Raw genomic sequence first — 15,264 nt, 5'->3', positions numbered from 1 at the left:
AAGAGATGAACAAATGTGATCTGCCGTGGCCTGCCTCTGCATAATGACCCTGAACTTCCTTGGTGGTCTCCCATCCAAGTACTAACCCAGGCCAACCCTGCTTAGCTTCTGAGATCAGGCTATCATGGACCAATGAGGTCAGGATATACCAGGGATAGACTCTGGAAAATAGGAACCATCCCTGATAAACAGGAACAACTGGAGCATAATCATTCTGATTCTGGACTCGAGATCTGAATGAGTTGTGAAATGCAAGTATATATATTTTTTGCTCTTCCATTGATTTCCCCATTCTTCCTCTCCACACAGGTCCTACTTGGACTTGATTAAAGTGATAGTGTTCAAATACCTCTTCTGGTTTGTCCTTTGCCTGATTTTTATGACGGGGACTGCACGGATTACCATCTTCTGCCTGGGCTACCTTGCCTCTTGTTTCTACTTCATGCTCTTTGGAAGAAACCTTCTGCTGAAGCCAGTCAAACATATGCTCCAGCTGTGGGATTATCTGATTGCATACACGGCCTTGGTTATAGCAACAAAGAACCTCTTGGCTGTACGTATTGAGCTCACCTTTTCGTCAAGCTTAACAAGGTTGGGAAAATGGCTCTTGACTACAATCACAAGCCAGTCTGAAGTGCCAAACTACAAGTGACGCCTTACACAGGTTGGACACTTGTCAGCTTCCCTCAAGTTTTGATGGGAAATGTAGGCATCCTGGTTTTACAGCTTGGCTCTCCATTACAGCTGCAAGACCAGGGTGCCTACATTTCCCATCAAAACTTCAGGGAAGCTGACAAGTGTCCAACCTGTGTAAGGCATCACTTGTAGTTTGGCTCTCAGAGAAATGCACTGGGATGTTTTGCTGCTGAAACCCCTTTTCAATTGTTAAGATTTTGGCACGCCCACCTCGCATACTGGGAGGGCGTGCTACCCACGACCTTCTTGATACACAGTAGCCGTTTTGTATGCATAGGGCAATAGATGTATTTTCAAACTTCGGTACAAGCAAAGATGTAAACACACTAAATCTGGATTTCTGATGGCATGTCCGAAAGCTGAGAAATACCCTTGTTGCCCTGTTCACACAAAATGACTATTTTGTGCATTGAGAGGATATTGCATTGTGCACTGTTCTAGTATTTGAGGTAGGAGTGGCTAAAAGGTAATGGCTAAAAAGGGCTAAAGTGTTGTTTCCCTCCCTTCTTTGCCCTCAGATTGGATCGTGTGCTTACCTTAATAAATTACAAAGAAACCATTGTTGGTTGATCCATACCTTTGGAATGTTCTGCACCATATCGGGCTATGATTTAGGTAAGTCAGAAGTAGCTTTGATGAAGGACAGAACTTCATGATGAAATTTACTGCCTAAATGCAGGGCATGGATTGTGAGAGGGCGACTAACTCATGTCTATCTGATATACATGTAAACTCTGTGCACAAGGTGCAGCCAACATATGGAGATAATAATAACAACAACATTTGATTTATATACCACCCTCCAGGACAACTTAATGCCCACTCAGAGCAGTTTACAAAGTGTGTTATTATTATCCTCATGACCATCACCCTATGAGGTGGGTGGGACTGAGAGAGTTCTGAGAGAGCTGTGAGCGACCCAAGGTCACCCAATTGGCTTCCAGGGGAGGAGTGGGCAATCAAACCTGACTCTCCAGATTAGAGTCCTGCTACTTTTAACTACTGCACCAAACTGGCTCAGGTTCTATACCTTGTTTGTGGCCATCTATGCAGCCCTGTTCTCTTTGCTTTTCTGAATCTGATTCAGCAGAATCAAAGGATTTGAGTCCAGGGGCACCTTAGAGATTAAGAAGATTTTCCAGGAAAACTCTGAAAATCTTGTTCGTCTCTAAGGTATCACTGGACTCAAATCCAGAAGAATCAAAGGTTCATTCATGCCCTCCAAATTGCAGACATTATATAATAACAGAATTAATGCAGTAAAAATGCTGGACGAACTATTCATGTCCTAGCTATTTGGAAAATGCATGCAAGTGTTTGTTCATTCCTGCACAGATCTGCCTGAGGATGAGACATGCGACCTTCCTGAGAACGAAGCAGGGATCGCCTGGGACGCACTATGCTTTGTTTTCCTGCTGATCCAGCGCAGAGTTTTTACGAGCTACTACTATCTCTATGTTGTAGGTGATCTCAAGGCATCCAGGAACTTAGCCTCAAGGTTTGTGCTGAGAATGTATAAAGTCTAAGCAAGATGGTGCTTAGCTATTGAGAGAGCAGGTGGGAGTGGTGTCACAGGCTGCTCTGCCCATTTAAACGCCAAAACAAATTACAAACCTCGAAGGTTATATATTAAATATATTTTGTCAATTTTTATATTTTTGATTCTTACAAAAGAGCAAGTGCTCAAATGTGATAAATATTCTACAATAAATATACTACAATAAATACACAGCTAATAAACCTTCATAAATAATCATAAATATTCATCAAGCATCCAATCCTTCCAGTTTACTTTGGATTCCAAATGCCAGTGTTGTAAACTACATATTTTCTACACTCGGAGGACCTCTCTTATCTGTCTACTGCCCATTTAAACTGGCAGGATGATGGTAGCCAGCCAGATGAATGGTGCTGTCCATGTCCAAAGCATGGGTCTAATTTTTACAACAATTTGTGTGCAAGAGTGAGGGAAATTTGTCTGAACCCTCTGCTCAATAGCACTACGAAGTTTTCAGTCCAGCTTCAATACTGGAATTGAGCTGTGCTGACGAGGAATAAGAGACAGGACTGTGATCAGGTGAGCTTGGTTTGCCTTCGCTGTTCTGACTGAAAATATTTACTCATAGCCCAGAATGTCCTGGCATTCCCTTCCTGATCCTCCTCCTCGTTGGCTTTTAGTTGCTGATTTTATATATAGATGTACCATTTTAAAAGTTGATTTTAAATATCTTTTTAATTGTTCGCTGCCTTGGGAACCCTAATTGGGTGGCAAGGTGGGACACAGAATGGAATGGGATGGGGTAAGTATAGGGGTGGGGGCAAGGTGTATTCACTAGGGCCAACACAACATGGAGTGGAGTGTCCCAAATCCGTGGGGACCACTGAATGGGACCTCCATTCAGGCGGGGTGCCTTGTAAGTCCTACCGTTCATCAGACATAGTGATGGGCCAGGAGGAATTCCAATGCGGAAAATTGCATTTGAGTTCCATTGTTCCTGAAGCTACGTTTGAACAAATTTATTACAGCTTGCTCTGGGAGCCTGACAGAGACAGCCTTATAGCTTCTTTTCACCATCATTCTGTAATGCCAAGTGTTAGTTGGGCTACACTACAGTTCTTTCAGTAAACTATGGCCTTCTTAACATCAAGCTCATCTGTCACATGTTCCATTTGGGGTCGAGTCCTTCTCTTAGATCATATGTGGTGATTGCCATGAACATAGGGCTGTAACAAGAATTACATTAATTCATGAAGGAGAAGATCAATAGCTATCAACCATCTCAGCTAAATGGATTGTTCATGTGGCAGAGGCAGTACAGCTCTGAGGAGCAGCTGGTAGGAACAGGAGAGCAGGGTTCTTGCCTCCATATCCAGTCTGAGAGCTAGCCAGCAGACATCTTGCTCGATGCAGGGTACTGGACTTGGTGGACCATGGGAGGGAAATGAGTAGTTCTTCTGTTCTTGAAGAACCATCCAATCCATTTTGCTCTTGTAGAGGAGCTGAGCTGTTGGAAGCAAAGATGAAGAAAGTGGTGGCACACAAGATGGAGGAAGACAGGAAATCGATGGAAGCCATGAAGAGACAGTAAGTCTCCCCACCACTAGCCCCATTTCTTCAGAGAACTGAGATAGAAAGAAACCTAAGTAACATCTTGTAGAACTCTTTGCCCGCTACACAGTCCCTCCAGTAGACTTCAGCCCAGGTCATCCACATGTGAGTGCTTTGTAAGTAGAAGCAAATCCCTGGTTCAAATCCTTACTTGCCATGAAAAACTCACTGGACAACCTCAGGACAATCTTTTTCTTAGCCAAACCTCCTACCTCACAGGGATGTTTTAAGGGTAAAATGGAGGAAGGGGAAATACCTGTACAGTATCCTGAGCTTCTTGGAGGAAGGGGGGATAATAACAATAACAACAACAATAACAACAAATACATCCAAGTCACATGCCACCGAGTTCCAAAATATGTTGGCAAAAAAAAAATACTTTGGGAACATTTTCAGGACCAGGGATAGGGAGCATTTAGAGAGGGGAAATGTTTGAGCATGAATAAACTCCAAAAGAGGGAAAGATTATCCTAAGTGTTGGTGTGTCCTTAAGAAAAATTTCACATCATTTTAGTGAATTATACTCTTGTTTTTGGAGAGGGATAGAAAGAGATGCTACTGAAGTCAGGGCTGTATACCTATTGCCCTCAGTTGGATTTAAAAATCCAGGATAGGAATTTTGGTTTAGGACTGATAAACATTGGCTACAATTCAACAGAACATTTCCATGACTGGGAATCTTCTCCCTGTGGATGCAAGCCAGCATATGCAAACAAAGAGGGGCCAGAGGTGCTTGTAGGCAGCTTTGAGACACCTTCTGCTCATTTGTATTGTAGGATGGAGCTGATCAAAGCAACGCAGAAGAAGTATGACAGCTTGAAGAAATCAATTCTGAGCTCACAAGTGGAAGCTGAACAGAAGTCTGAAAAAGAACACGATCCAGGTGAAACATTATCATAAGTTACAATGGCCTGTACACTGCAATCTCATTCATTAGAAATAATCCAGGACAGAGAAAAAAAAACATCCCAAATAGGTATCTTGAAGTTCATATATAATGTGAGCTGAGCCAGTTTGGTGTAGTGGTTAAGAGCGGCAGGATTCTAATATGGAGAGCTGGGTTTGATTCCCTACTCCTCCACTTGAAGCCAGCTGAGTGACCTTGGGTCAGTCACAGCTCTCTCAGAGCTCCCTCAGCCCCACCCACCTCACAGGATGTCTGTTGTAGGAATAATAATAACACCAACTTGTTAACTGCTCCGAGTGTAGCACTAATCTGTCCTGAAGAGTGGTATATAAGCACAAGGTTATTATTATCACATGTTTCATGGTGCAAAAGCCCGCACACATCGACTGAACAACTGGGCAGCCATTTTTTTTTCAGTGTGCGTTTACCTTCATTTAGTTATTGTAGTAAAATATTTGCGTCCCATCTTTCCTCTTGACTCAAGGCAGCTTTCAAGTAGTAAAACATTACAGATTAAAGCCCGGTCAATCCCCCCACCATAACTTCCCTCCCCCACCAAAGATGACTGTTTTTCATACCACAGCAAAAGCCCAGGAAACAAACAAACCCATGTAGCACCTTCTCTAAAGATCTCCAATAAACGGGCTCCCCTCATCTCTTCAGGGAGCCTCTGCCACAGAATGGGAGCTGTGATGGAAAAGTCCCAGGCTGTGGTTAACGTGAAGCGGGCCACCCTAAGTGGAGGAAGAGTTGGCAGATGGCAGCCTGAAGGCCATAGATGGCTGTGGGGAGATGCATTTTAATTGAGAGCTTTTGCTGTAATAAACCTTCACATTTAGTTTTACAAAGTTTTTCTTTCTCCGAGCAGAGAACAGCCAGGAGGGACAGGGGAGTCAATTACTCTCAAGCCTCACCCAGTAAGGCTTTAGAAATGAAATGGCTTCCCTGGCCAGAGGCAATGAAATGGTCAGGCCACACCTCCAGCTCAAAGCTGACACCTAGAAGGGGGCAGAGACTTGGGTGGTGGAAGAGGCTAGAACAAAAGTCCCTGACCTTTTTGAACCTGTAGGCATCTTTGGAATTATGACACAGTGTGATAGGTACAGGCACAAAATGGCTGCTGCAAGAGGCCATACCAGCCACAAAATGGCTGCTGCAGCTTACCTTCAATCTCACAGAGATGATTCTTGTGTTGTGATGGCAGTCACTGCCAAAGCAAGTTCTTAAAAAAATCTGTGCAGCCAATCATATCTCCAATGACCAATTAGAAGCCTTAGAGGGCAAAAGCCCCACCCTCTTTCTGAAAACACCTGGTGAGCACCAGGAACAGTGTTGATAGGCACCATGGCAACCATGAGTCACCATGTTTCATCTTCCTGCAGATTTCAGGGAAGGCTTCTTTGCCCCACAGGGGGCTGGGTGAGCAAACAGAGATAATAAAACCACTTGACATGGAGGGTGTGTCTTTGGCTGATTTCATCTAGGGAGAAGGAGCTGAGCTCCAGCTGAAGGCCACCTAAGCTCCAGCTGAAGGCCACCAATACTATGTGGGGAGGATCTGAGCTCCAGCTGAAGGCCACCAATACTATGTGGGGAGGATCTTCACCATTCAAACATGCTATTTAAAACATGCAAGAAGGAGAGGGCAGCAGTTGGTAAATTGCTAATCTCCCAGCGGTGCCCAAGTGCAGTAAGCTTGTATCTGGTAACCAGATACTAGATAGCAGGAAATGCAGCCATGAGACAGAGTCTTAGAATGGCAACACAAGGAAGGGAAGCTGGGAACACTGGTCTTCTCAGTGGGTAATTCCTACCAGTTGATGTCAGTGGTTACCAAAAGAGGGAGAATGAATCCCTCCGAAGATCAGGAAAGCTTGGAGAGTGGCATGTTGCTGGGTGGAGACTTGGTAGCTGCTGGTGCCTAGAACCCTTAGAGAGCAGGACACAACAGTGGAGCTATTCTGCCACAATGGTGCATGGGAACCTTCCTAGACAGGTTTAACAACAACAACAACCAATTTCTATACCACCCTTCAGGACAACTTAACACTCACTCAGAGCGGTTTACAAATTATGTTATTATTATCCCCACAACAATCACCCTGTGAGGTGGGTGGGGCTGAGAGAGCTCCCAGAAGCTGTGACTGACCCAAGGTCATCCAGCTGGCTTCAATGGAAGAGTGGGCAATCAAACCCGGCTCTCCAGATTAAAGTCCCACTGCTCTTAACCACTACACCAAACTGTGATGGGTGTTGCCTTCTCTTCATGAGTCACACATGGGTTTGCATGGCATGCTTAGATAGCGTATTCCTTAAGGGCCTTTTTGACTGATGCATTTTTTGAAAAAAAATTGCAGAGGATGCCAGCAAGAAAGAGAATGAAGAGAAGAAGGCTTGGTGGCAGCCCTGGATGACTCACACTTCTAGTAAGCTTCCTGGAACTAGGACACTTGAGGACTTGCTTGCACTATTGGCAGTGGTATCTTTTCCCTTCAGAACTGAGAGCCAAGCTACAAGTGACGCCTTACACAGGTTGGACGCTTGTCAGCTTACCTCAAGTTTTGATGGGAAATGTAGGCGTCCTGGTTTTACAGCTTGGCTCTCCATTACAGCTGCAAGACCAGGATGCCTACATTTCCCATCAAAACTTGAGGGAAGCTGACAAGTGTCCAACCTGTGTAATGCGTCACTTGTATCTTGGCTCTCAGTCTCCTGTTTTTTCCCCCTTCGCTGCTGTATGAGTTACTGTTAAGGAAGGGCTGCAAAAGTTAATTGATGTTAATTGGTTGATATAACTTGTTAACCAATTACATACTTGATCAGTTAAAAAGGCCCAGGCAGTAGATGAGTAGTGGTGGCGGTGGAGCTGGTTCTATTGCATGGAAGTTATAATGGCTGGCAGAGGGTCTCTCTCTCTCTCCCCCTCTCCCCCCTTACCTTCATACACAAGCTGCATAGGATTGGATCTCCTTACCTCACTCTTTACCCTGAAGTTTTCCTCAAAAATCTTTTCTGAAGGTCAGGGATCCTTTGTGAACATAATGCACCACAGTATGCCAGTGTTGCAATGATGGGGGGCACTGGGTGAAATCCACCGCCTTCTGTCATCAGCAAGTACGAGAAGAGGTAACTAAAAAAGGCGGGGGATGAGGAAAATGAAACACTACTTCAAAACTTAGCAGAGCTTGATATATTGTTGAAGGCTTTCAGAGCCGGAGGACGATGGTTGTTGTGGATTTTCCGGCCTGTATCACCGTGGTGACCACAGTGATACAGCCCGGAAAATCCACAACAACCATTAGCAGAGCTCCCTCACCCATTTCTGATTACTCCCTGAACCCCAAAGGTCAACTCAAATGGATAGCTCTTACAACTTGTCAGAATGAGCTTCCCCAAATTCCTTGTCCATTCAAAAGATTGTTTTTAGCACAGCTTCGAGGTGGAGTGGAAGCTATGAAGTGTAATTGTTAGTAAGAAATCAAAAGGTGGTTGTTATCCTTGGTGAATCAAGGCAGCGTGGTCTTGTGTATGCAGCAGAGAGACTCCTCCAACTTTTAAACTTCTCAACCTTGTCTGCTTCCCAGTAATTCGGGGCGGGAGCTACTACCTCTTTGAGTCAGAGAGTGAGGAAGAAGAGGAACAAGGAGACACTGAAAAGAGCGAGGAGGAACCTCTTCTTAAGAGGAAAACAGCATTCCAGGTATAGCTCTTGTTCTAGATTTCTGTCTGGACTACTGAAAAGTGATGTATTGGGGAAAAGGTAGCTCTCCTTCCAAATTAAAGGCAATTCTAGGGGAGGAAACCATATGGATTGAAGACCATGAGGGAAGCACATAGAATGGTAAGGGACACATCAATCTGCTTATACTGAGTCAGTATCAGTTCTAAGGATGGCAGTCCATGGCAGATAGATCCCCAGACCTCTCACAGCAAGCACTTCAGGGTGTTGGTTGGAAAGGTCTTTATTCAGATATCCATTAAGTTCACGGGTACGTCCATAGATGGAAAAGGTTGGCAGGAATGCTTACACAAGCAAAGGCACTATTGATATAGGGAGTACTATTCCCCTCTCCCTTGGAGCAGTTTGCATTTAGGCTCAAAGTTGCATGAGAACACAATAGCTTAGTTTGGATAGCAATGACAAAAGATTACAAAGAATCAAAGACTTTCTCTCTTCCCTGGGAAACGGCTACATTTCTGGGTCCAACTGCAAGGCCAGCGCTGCATATTTTCAGAAATAACAGGCTGGTTACTTTCTCTGTTAAATCAGCATTAATACTTTCATTTTCAGGCAGGCCAAGAATGGCATGATTACGTGGCTCATGGCATGAGATCAATACATTAGAATAGAGACATCCTTACAGTAGATCAAGGAATACATGAATGGCATGGGTGTGTGCTCACATGACAGTCAGATTATTTGCTCTATTAAGGTTAATATCATTTACTCTGACTGGCAGCAACCCCCCACAGACCTCTCTTACATCATTGGTGGGGGTAGAAAGTGCTATCAAGTCATAGTTGACTTATGGGGACTCCTGCTCAGGTTTTCACGGCAAGAAAGTAACAGAGGTGGTTTGACATTGCCTGCCTTTGCAACCTTGGTCTTTGTTGGAGGTCTCCCATCCAATTACTAATCAAGGCCAACCCTGCTTAGCTTCTGAGATCTGATGAGATCAGGCTCACCTGGGCTATTCAGGTCACTACCACGAGTCACAGCCCTTTCCGGAAGAAAAGCGAGGTTACGGCTGGGGCTAAAAAGACTAGATTGGCCCTAATAGAGAGGTACGTAGCATCTACTGTCTTCTGGAGATGACATAAGAGTAGGTTTATGTGCTGTGCTGAATTTTGACTCTCCTGGAATGTGGAAAATATTCACACTACACATCCAGTGATTCCCTGGACCGTGACACAAAATACTACAACATCAACTCACATTATGCATTTGCAACTTTGATATTTACAGAACAAAACTTCTTAAACACAACTATGCAGATTGGTCCCCATCATTCTCGGCAAGTTTTCTTTTTCCTGTTGTCTCTGCAAACTGTTGTTATACTGCATGGCGTTCTCAAAATCTGCCACCTGTAAAAGTAGGACCCAAAGAGAGAACATCTGGAAGGTTTGATGGCCCTCCGGAAGAACGTTGTTTTCTACTACTCAAAATAGACCTTCCCCCTCTGTGCAGCTTGCGTATGAAGCCTGGATGACCAGTTCAAAATCCGCTCTAAGGATGAGGGAGCAAGATGAACTCAGGGACAAGCAGAAGAAAGAAGAGGAGGAGAAGCAGCGACACCCATCAGCAGGTAGCACAAGCGGTAGGTCAAACTCCTTAAACAAGTGGAGGGGCAGGGGGCAGGGGGCTGTACTGCTGCAGATAGCAGCCCGAGGCAGGGGTGTGTGTCACAGGCTTCCCTTACCTGGGCCGTTTCCACACGGCTTACCTTATTCTGCAAAATGGCGAAATCTTGAGTGAAATCTCGTGAGAAGACGCTGTTATCGCATCTTCTTGCACGATAACAGCGTCTTCTCACGAGATTTCGTGCAAGATTTCGCTATTTTGCAGAATAAGGTAAGCTATGTGGAAATAGCCCTGGGCTGGTTCCATGCTGACCTTTTTGAACTATTCAGAGCGGGACCACAAGTGACGCCTGACACAGGTTGGACACTTGCCAGCTTCCCTCAAGTTTTGATGGGAAATGTAGGCAGCTTGGCGGAATGTTGGACAAGTGACAGTTGAAAAGTCCATTGGACAGCAGTCGGAGAGCCAAGCTGCAAGACCAGGATGCCTACATTTCCCATCAAAACTTGAGGGAAGCTGACAAGTGTCCAACCTGTGCCATTTGTCACTTGTAGTTCTGCTCTCAGTTGTTCCTTTTCTGTGTTTGGCTGGAAGCAGAATCGAAACATTACATTCCCCAAGGACAAGATCCCATTATTTGTGTCTACTTGGATCTTCAGCAAATATTCTGATTCTCCCTGCAATTTCTTTTTTTGTTCTTATGCTATTTTTTCTGTTTTCAGTAAGTAGTAGTTTTATTTCTATCCCGCCCTCCCAGAAAGTTGTAAAGTTTGCTGCTACAACAACCATCTTTCTACCCTGATCAAGGCACTCATTGGTGGTTCATGAAGAAAATAATACAAATATTGTAAACAATATAAAATATGCTTTTAGTGCCTAATATTGATTCTGGGTTGTCTCCCAGCATGCCTGATTAAATGCTTGATTATCAGCTCTTGCGGGGGAGAAGGACAAGTGCTTAAGGACTCTTGAATGTGCTCAAGAGGGGGGAAAGGGCTTAAGATTATTATTATTATTGCTAGCCAAATTAGCCATTCGTATTATTTTTATTTTGTTGTTTATTGTAGTTATGAATCTGCTATGCTTTACTATACTTCTTACTGTTCTTACAACCAGAGTCATAAACAGCAACCCTCATTCCATAGGAGGAGAACCAAAAAGTTAGTTATCATGTAACTTGACAACAGCTGCCTAAAATTTGCCGTACACACACAGTAGTTTGTTTGTTGCTGTCTCTGAGTAGCCAGGATGATTTCGCTTCTGGAGAAAGAGAGTTCTGATTAAATAGTGGGGAGATCAATTCAGCTCAAATCTGTTATGCAATAACAATTAAAACAAATAATTCAAAATGGAAAGGAGGTCAATGACAGCTTGTGGCAAATTAAGAAAAAAACATTTCTTATTCATCCTTTGGGGTGTGCTAATCTCCAAGTGCTGCGAATCACAACTGATCTCCAGGCTACAGAGATCAGTGCCCTTGGAGAAAATAATAAAGAGTCCAGTAGCACCTTTAAGACTAATCAACTTTATTGTAGCATAAACTTTCGAGAACCACAGCTCTCTTCATCAAATGCATTTCTATTTTGCAACTACAGACTAATACAGCTCCTTTAGATCTATGACCTTGGAGAAAATGGCTGTTTTAGAGGGCAGACTCTATGGCATTATACTCCACTGAGGTCCCTCCTCCTCTGGTTCCACCCCCCTCCCCAGGAATTTCCCAACCTGAAGTTAGCAACTCTACCTCTTCCCCAAAAGACTTGCCAATCAAACATTTTACTCAAGGAAACAGGAAGTAATTAATCAGCAGGAAGGAGAAGAGGCAGTGTGACCTCTTTTTATATGGGTTCTATGGAGCTAAATTAGGAACCAAACTTGTAAGATAAATGTAAATTAAGAAATTCCTTTAAATCAAAACCTTTCAATAGTCAGACCAATACTAGATTTTTACAACCAAACACATAGATACAACAAAGAACAGAAACTTGCAGCCAATAATGTGTTTGAGTTAAGATAAGTAACCAGTTGTTTCTTGGAACCGCTTCAGGGTGAACAAAGTCCAACTTTCTGGTCCACCAACAGCCAGAGAGCCAAGCTACAAAAGATAAATTACACAAAGACTGCACGCTAAGGGAGTCACTGTTAGCTGGGAAGCTGAGTTTTAAAAGAGATCTGAAGGCTTTGTCAATTTCTCCTCTCTACAGAGCTGGGGAGATCTGGTTTGTTAATTTCCTCTTTGCCTCAGGAAAGCTTTGTCAGTTGAAGAGGAAATTAACAAACCCTCTGAGGAGGGATCTCCCCCTAGAGAGGGGAAATTGACAAAGTCTTCTGATATCTTTTAAAACTCAGCTTCCTGGCTAACATTGTGACTCCCTTCACGTGTAGTCCAAGTGTAATTCGTCATTTGTAGCTTGGTTCAGAGTTGTTTGCTAGTCCTCTTGATTAGGGAAATTTGTAGCTTGGTTCAGAGTTGCTTGCTAGTCCTCTTGATTAGGGAAACAAACTAGAACCCAGGGCCGTTTTCACACGCACCTGTAAGATTGCGCGGAACTCATGGAATGAAGCATCTTCCTGGCATGATTTCCTGACACGATCCCCTTTAAGGGCACGATGATGCCAGAAAACGCACCATTAAATGAGATTGTGCCGGGAAATTGCACTAGGAAGATGCTTTGTTCTGTGAGTTTTGTGCAATCTTCTGGAGGCTTTGGCCATGTGAAAACAGCCCAGGTTTCTGCCTTCATCTTATGGATTACAGCCCTGCAATAATAACATGATTTCTGTAATAATACCAAACTACAGATCACTACAAATTGTTGTTAAAGATAGCAAAGCAACACAGAAAAATAACGAATGTAGAACAGGGTTGATCACAGCTTTCCTGGATGGTATGTGAGAAAATAGTAAGCAAATTATGGGAACTAAAGATTAAATGGGCAGTGTGGAACCAGCCATGGAAAGCCAGAATCCTTTTAAAAAATTGTTTGCATCTCTCCTTCTTCCTGTGCTTTTTGAGTGACAAAATTCAGAGCTCTACTCAGTATCAGAAAGTGGAAAGAACTGGATTCATAATGTTGGCTTGCTCGCTTTCTAAACTGTCTAGCTGCTTAAAATTCTTGGTTTACATTCCACCATGCCACAGCCAATGAAAAAGTGGGATCTTGTGAAGAAAATCTGGAGGTGCCAGCCACTGAAATGGATGACTCAGGTGTGATTGGGTTGATTTTATACTTATTATGTTTTTAAATGATGTTGTAGGCAGGGTTGCCAGATCCCTATACCCTCCCAGTGGGAGAGGGGAACCTGGCACATACCTCGTCCTCTGTGGATGTTGCTTTTTGCACATGTGCTCCCAGCGCTTGCACGGTGATGTCACTTTTGGGACATCATCCAGATTGAGAAATATTGAAAACACCATTGATGTAATGCACACTATAGCTGATGAGGTATATTTTGAAATGTTGACACAGTATTGTAGGACAGTGATGTTTTTCTAGTATATTTTTAGCTGTAAGGACACCCACCCACTTTCTCCTCAGTGCAGTGCAGACTGTTCTGAATAAACATATACAGTACGCTGACCATAACTCTCAGGAATGTGTGATCATTGAAACTGAGGACTTAATCAATTATTCTTGGAGGGGGGATACGGTATTGCAAACATTTGCTCATTTTTAATCTGTGAAGTATTGGAAAATACGGCTTTTCAAGGAGGAAAAGCAGGAAAGAAAGAAAAAGTTGCACTGCCAGGCAAACCATCTCCAAGCTCAAGGGAACTTCAAAAATGCATCAAATGTAATTCAAGGTTATGCTGTCCCCCGAATCCTTTCCTATGCCGAAAGAGATTTGCTCGCTTTTAATTACTCTTATTTATCTCTATGCATTTTCTTTTTTTTAACCAGAAAACATCATGCAAAGAGGAATCAATATTATTAAGTTTATTTGGATCTTTTGCCAAGTGTTGCTGGACGACACCACGGAAGCACTGAATGCCTTGTGTAAAGACACCTTGGACATAGCAAATGTGATGAGAATCGAAAAATGCATGTTGTGGCGACAGATGAGCATGGTAAGAGCTCTCTACTCTGGCCACAATTTCCTGTTCAAAAGAGCAAGGGGGGAACTAATCCAGTAGGAGAACAGCGTGCAGAGTCTCCCTTCCACAAAGTCCTGGTATTCAGAAACCCCCACCAAAGTAGTTGATCAGCGTTCTCACTTTGGCAATTGAAATCTTCAAAGGAAATAACCCCAAATCGCCTTTAGAGATTATCCTATAGTCCTTGAATTTATCCTTTCTTTTTAAAAACGCATCTGTGGATGAATGATGACTGCAAGCTGGTCTATGTACCGGTATCAGGGATTAGCATGGTCAAGCAACTTTCAGGGCCCCAGAGCCCCAGAAGGCTGAGCAATGAGTTACAAAGGAGTACAAAGAGGTCACCCTCCACTCATTCTCCTACAGGACTCTGCTACAGAAAATGGAAGGTCATTTCAGCTGGCGGGGCAACATTTTGGGGCCTCTAAGGTATTCCACTATTCCCTGCTTGGAGGGCAGTCCGAGGACAGGAGTGGAACACAACTCCTTTATGCTCTTTTAAAACACTACCAGCACCAATGGTGCTTGAGTACAATCCTACTATATAAAAAGCAAGCCGTATTGGCGACGACTCACTTTTTATCCCTGCACAGACAAACTCGCAGGCTCCTCTGCAGGGATAAAAAATGAGTTGTTGGTAACACGGCTTGCCTTCCCGCTGCCATGTCAGCCTTCTCGAGGCTTCCCAAGGCCCTGAAAGATGCAGCAGCGGGAAGGCTCAGTGTGGTGGCTCAGCCCTCCAGAGACCCAAGAAGGCCCCGCGTGGTTGTGGGAAGGCCCGGTGTGGTGGCCTGGCCCTCTGGAGGCAGTTTTCTAGAGCCCATTGTTTATGTAACATGCTTGATTGCTAGTATGATATGCTTATTAAATATAGCTTCCCACATCCTAGCTTAGTGTTTGCTGGATTTTCTTCTCAGGGAGAGAAGGCTTCACCAGATGCTGTTCTTTGGCGTTATAAGCCTAAGAAAAGTCAGCCAGATGATGGAGAAAGTAAAACTCAACCATTATCAGAGGAGGAAAGCCCAGCAAAACTACCCGAATGCGTACCCAGAGAGGAGAGCCAGATATCACCCGCTTACTTGGAGTGAGTATTATCTACCTGCCTTCCTCAGCTCTTGCTCTGACCTTTCCTGGATCAGTGAAAACACCACATA

General features: G+C 43.8%; 1 protein-coding gene across 1 annotated transcript in view; it reads left to right on the top strand.

The window, feature by feature from the left end:
- The window catches only part of LOC129330426 (piezo-type mechanosensitive ion channel component 2-like), a 90,062-nt gene that overhangs the window by 34,755 nt on the left and 40,043 nt on the right, over positions 1-15,264 (top strand). The window contains exons 25-34 of the mRNA XM_054980454.1: positions 310-553; positions 1,215-1,311; positions 2,032-2,194; positions 3,692-3,781; positions 4,582-4,688; positions 7,070-7,138; positions 8,297-8,412; positions 9,901-10,030; positions 13,917-14,083; positions 15,028-15,194. Coding sequence (XP_054836429.1) covers positions 310-553; positions 1,215-1,311; positions 2,032-2,194; positions 3,692-3,781; positions 4,582-4,688; positions 7,070-7,138; positions 8,297-8,412; positions 9,901-10,030; positions 13,917-14,083; positions 15,028-15,194 — 1,350 coding nt within the window. The remainder of the gene's footprint in view (positions 1-309; positions 554-1,214; positions 1,312-2,031; positions 2,195-3,691; positions 3,782-4,581; positions 4,689-7,069; positions 7,139-8,296; positions 8,413-9,900; positions 10,031-13,916; positions 14,084-15,027; positions 15,195-15,264) is intronic.

Source organism: Eublepharis macularius, chromosome 5 (genome assembly GCF_028583425.1).
Source record: "Eublepharis macularius isolate TG4126 chromosome 5, MPM_Emac_v1.0, whole genome shotgun sequence".
Classification (NCBI taxonomy): Eukaryota; Metazoa; Chordata; class Lepidosauria; order Squamata; family Eublepharidae; genus Eublepharis; species Eublepharis macularius.
Note: the sequence above shows the minus strand (reverse complement) of the source record. Positions and strands in the feature narration are given on the sequence as shown.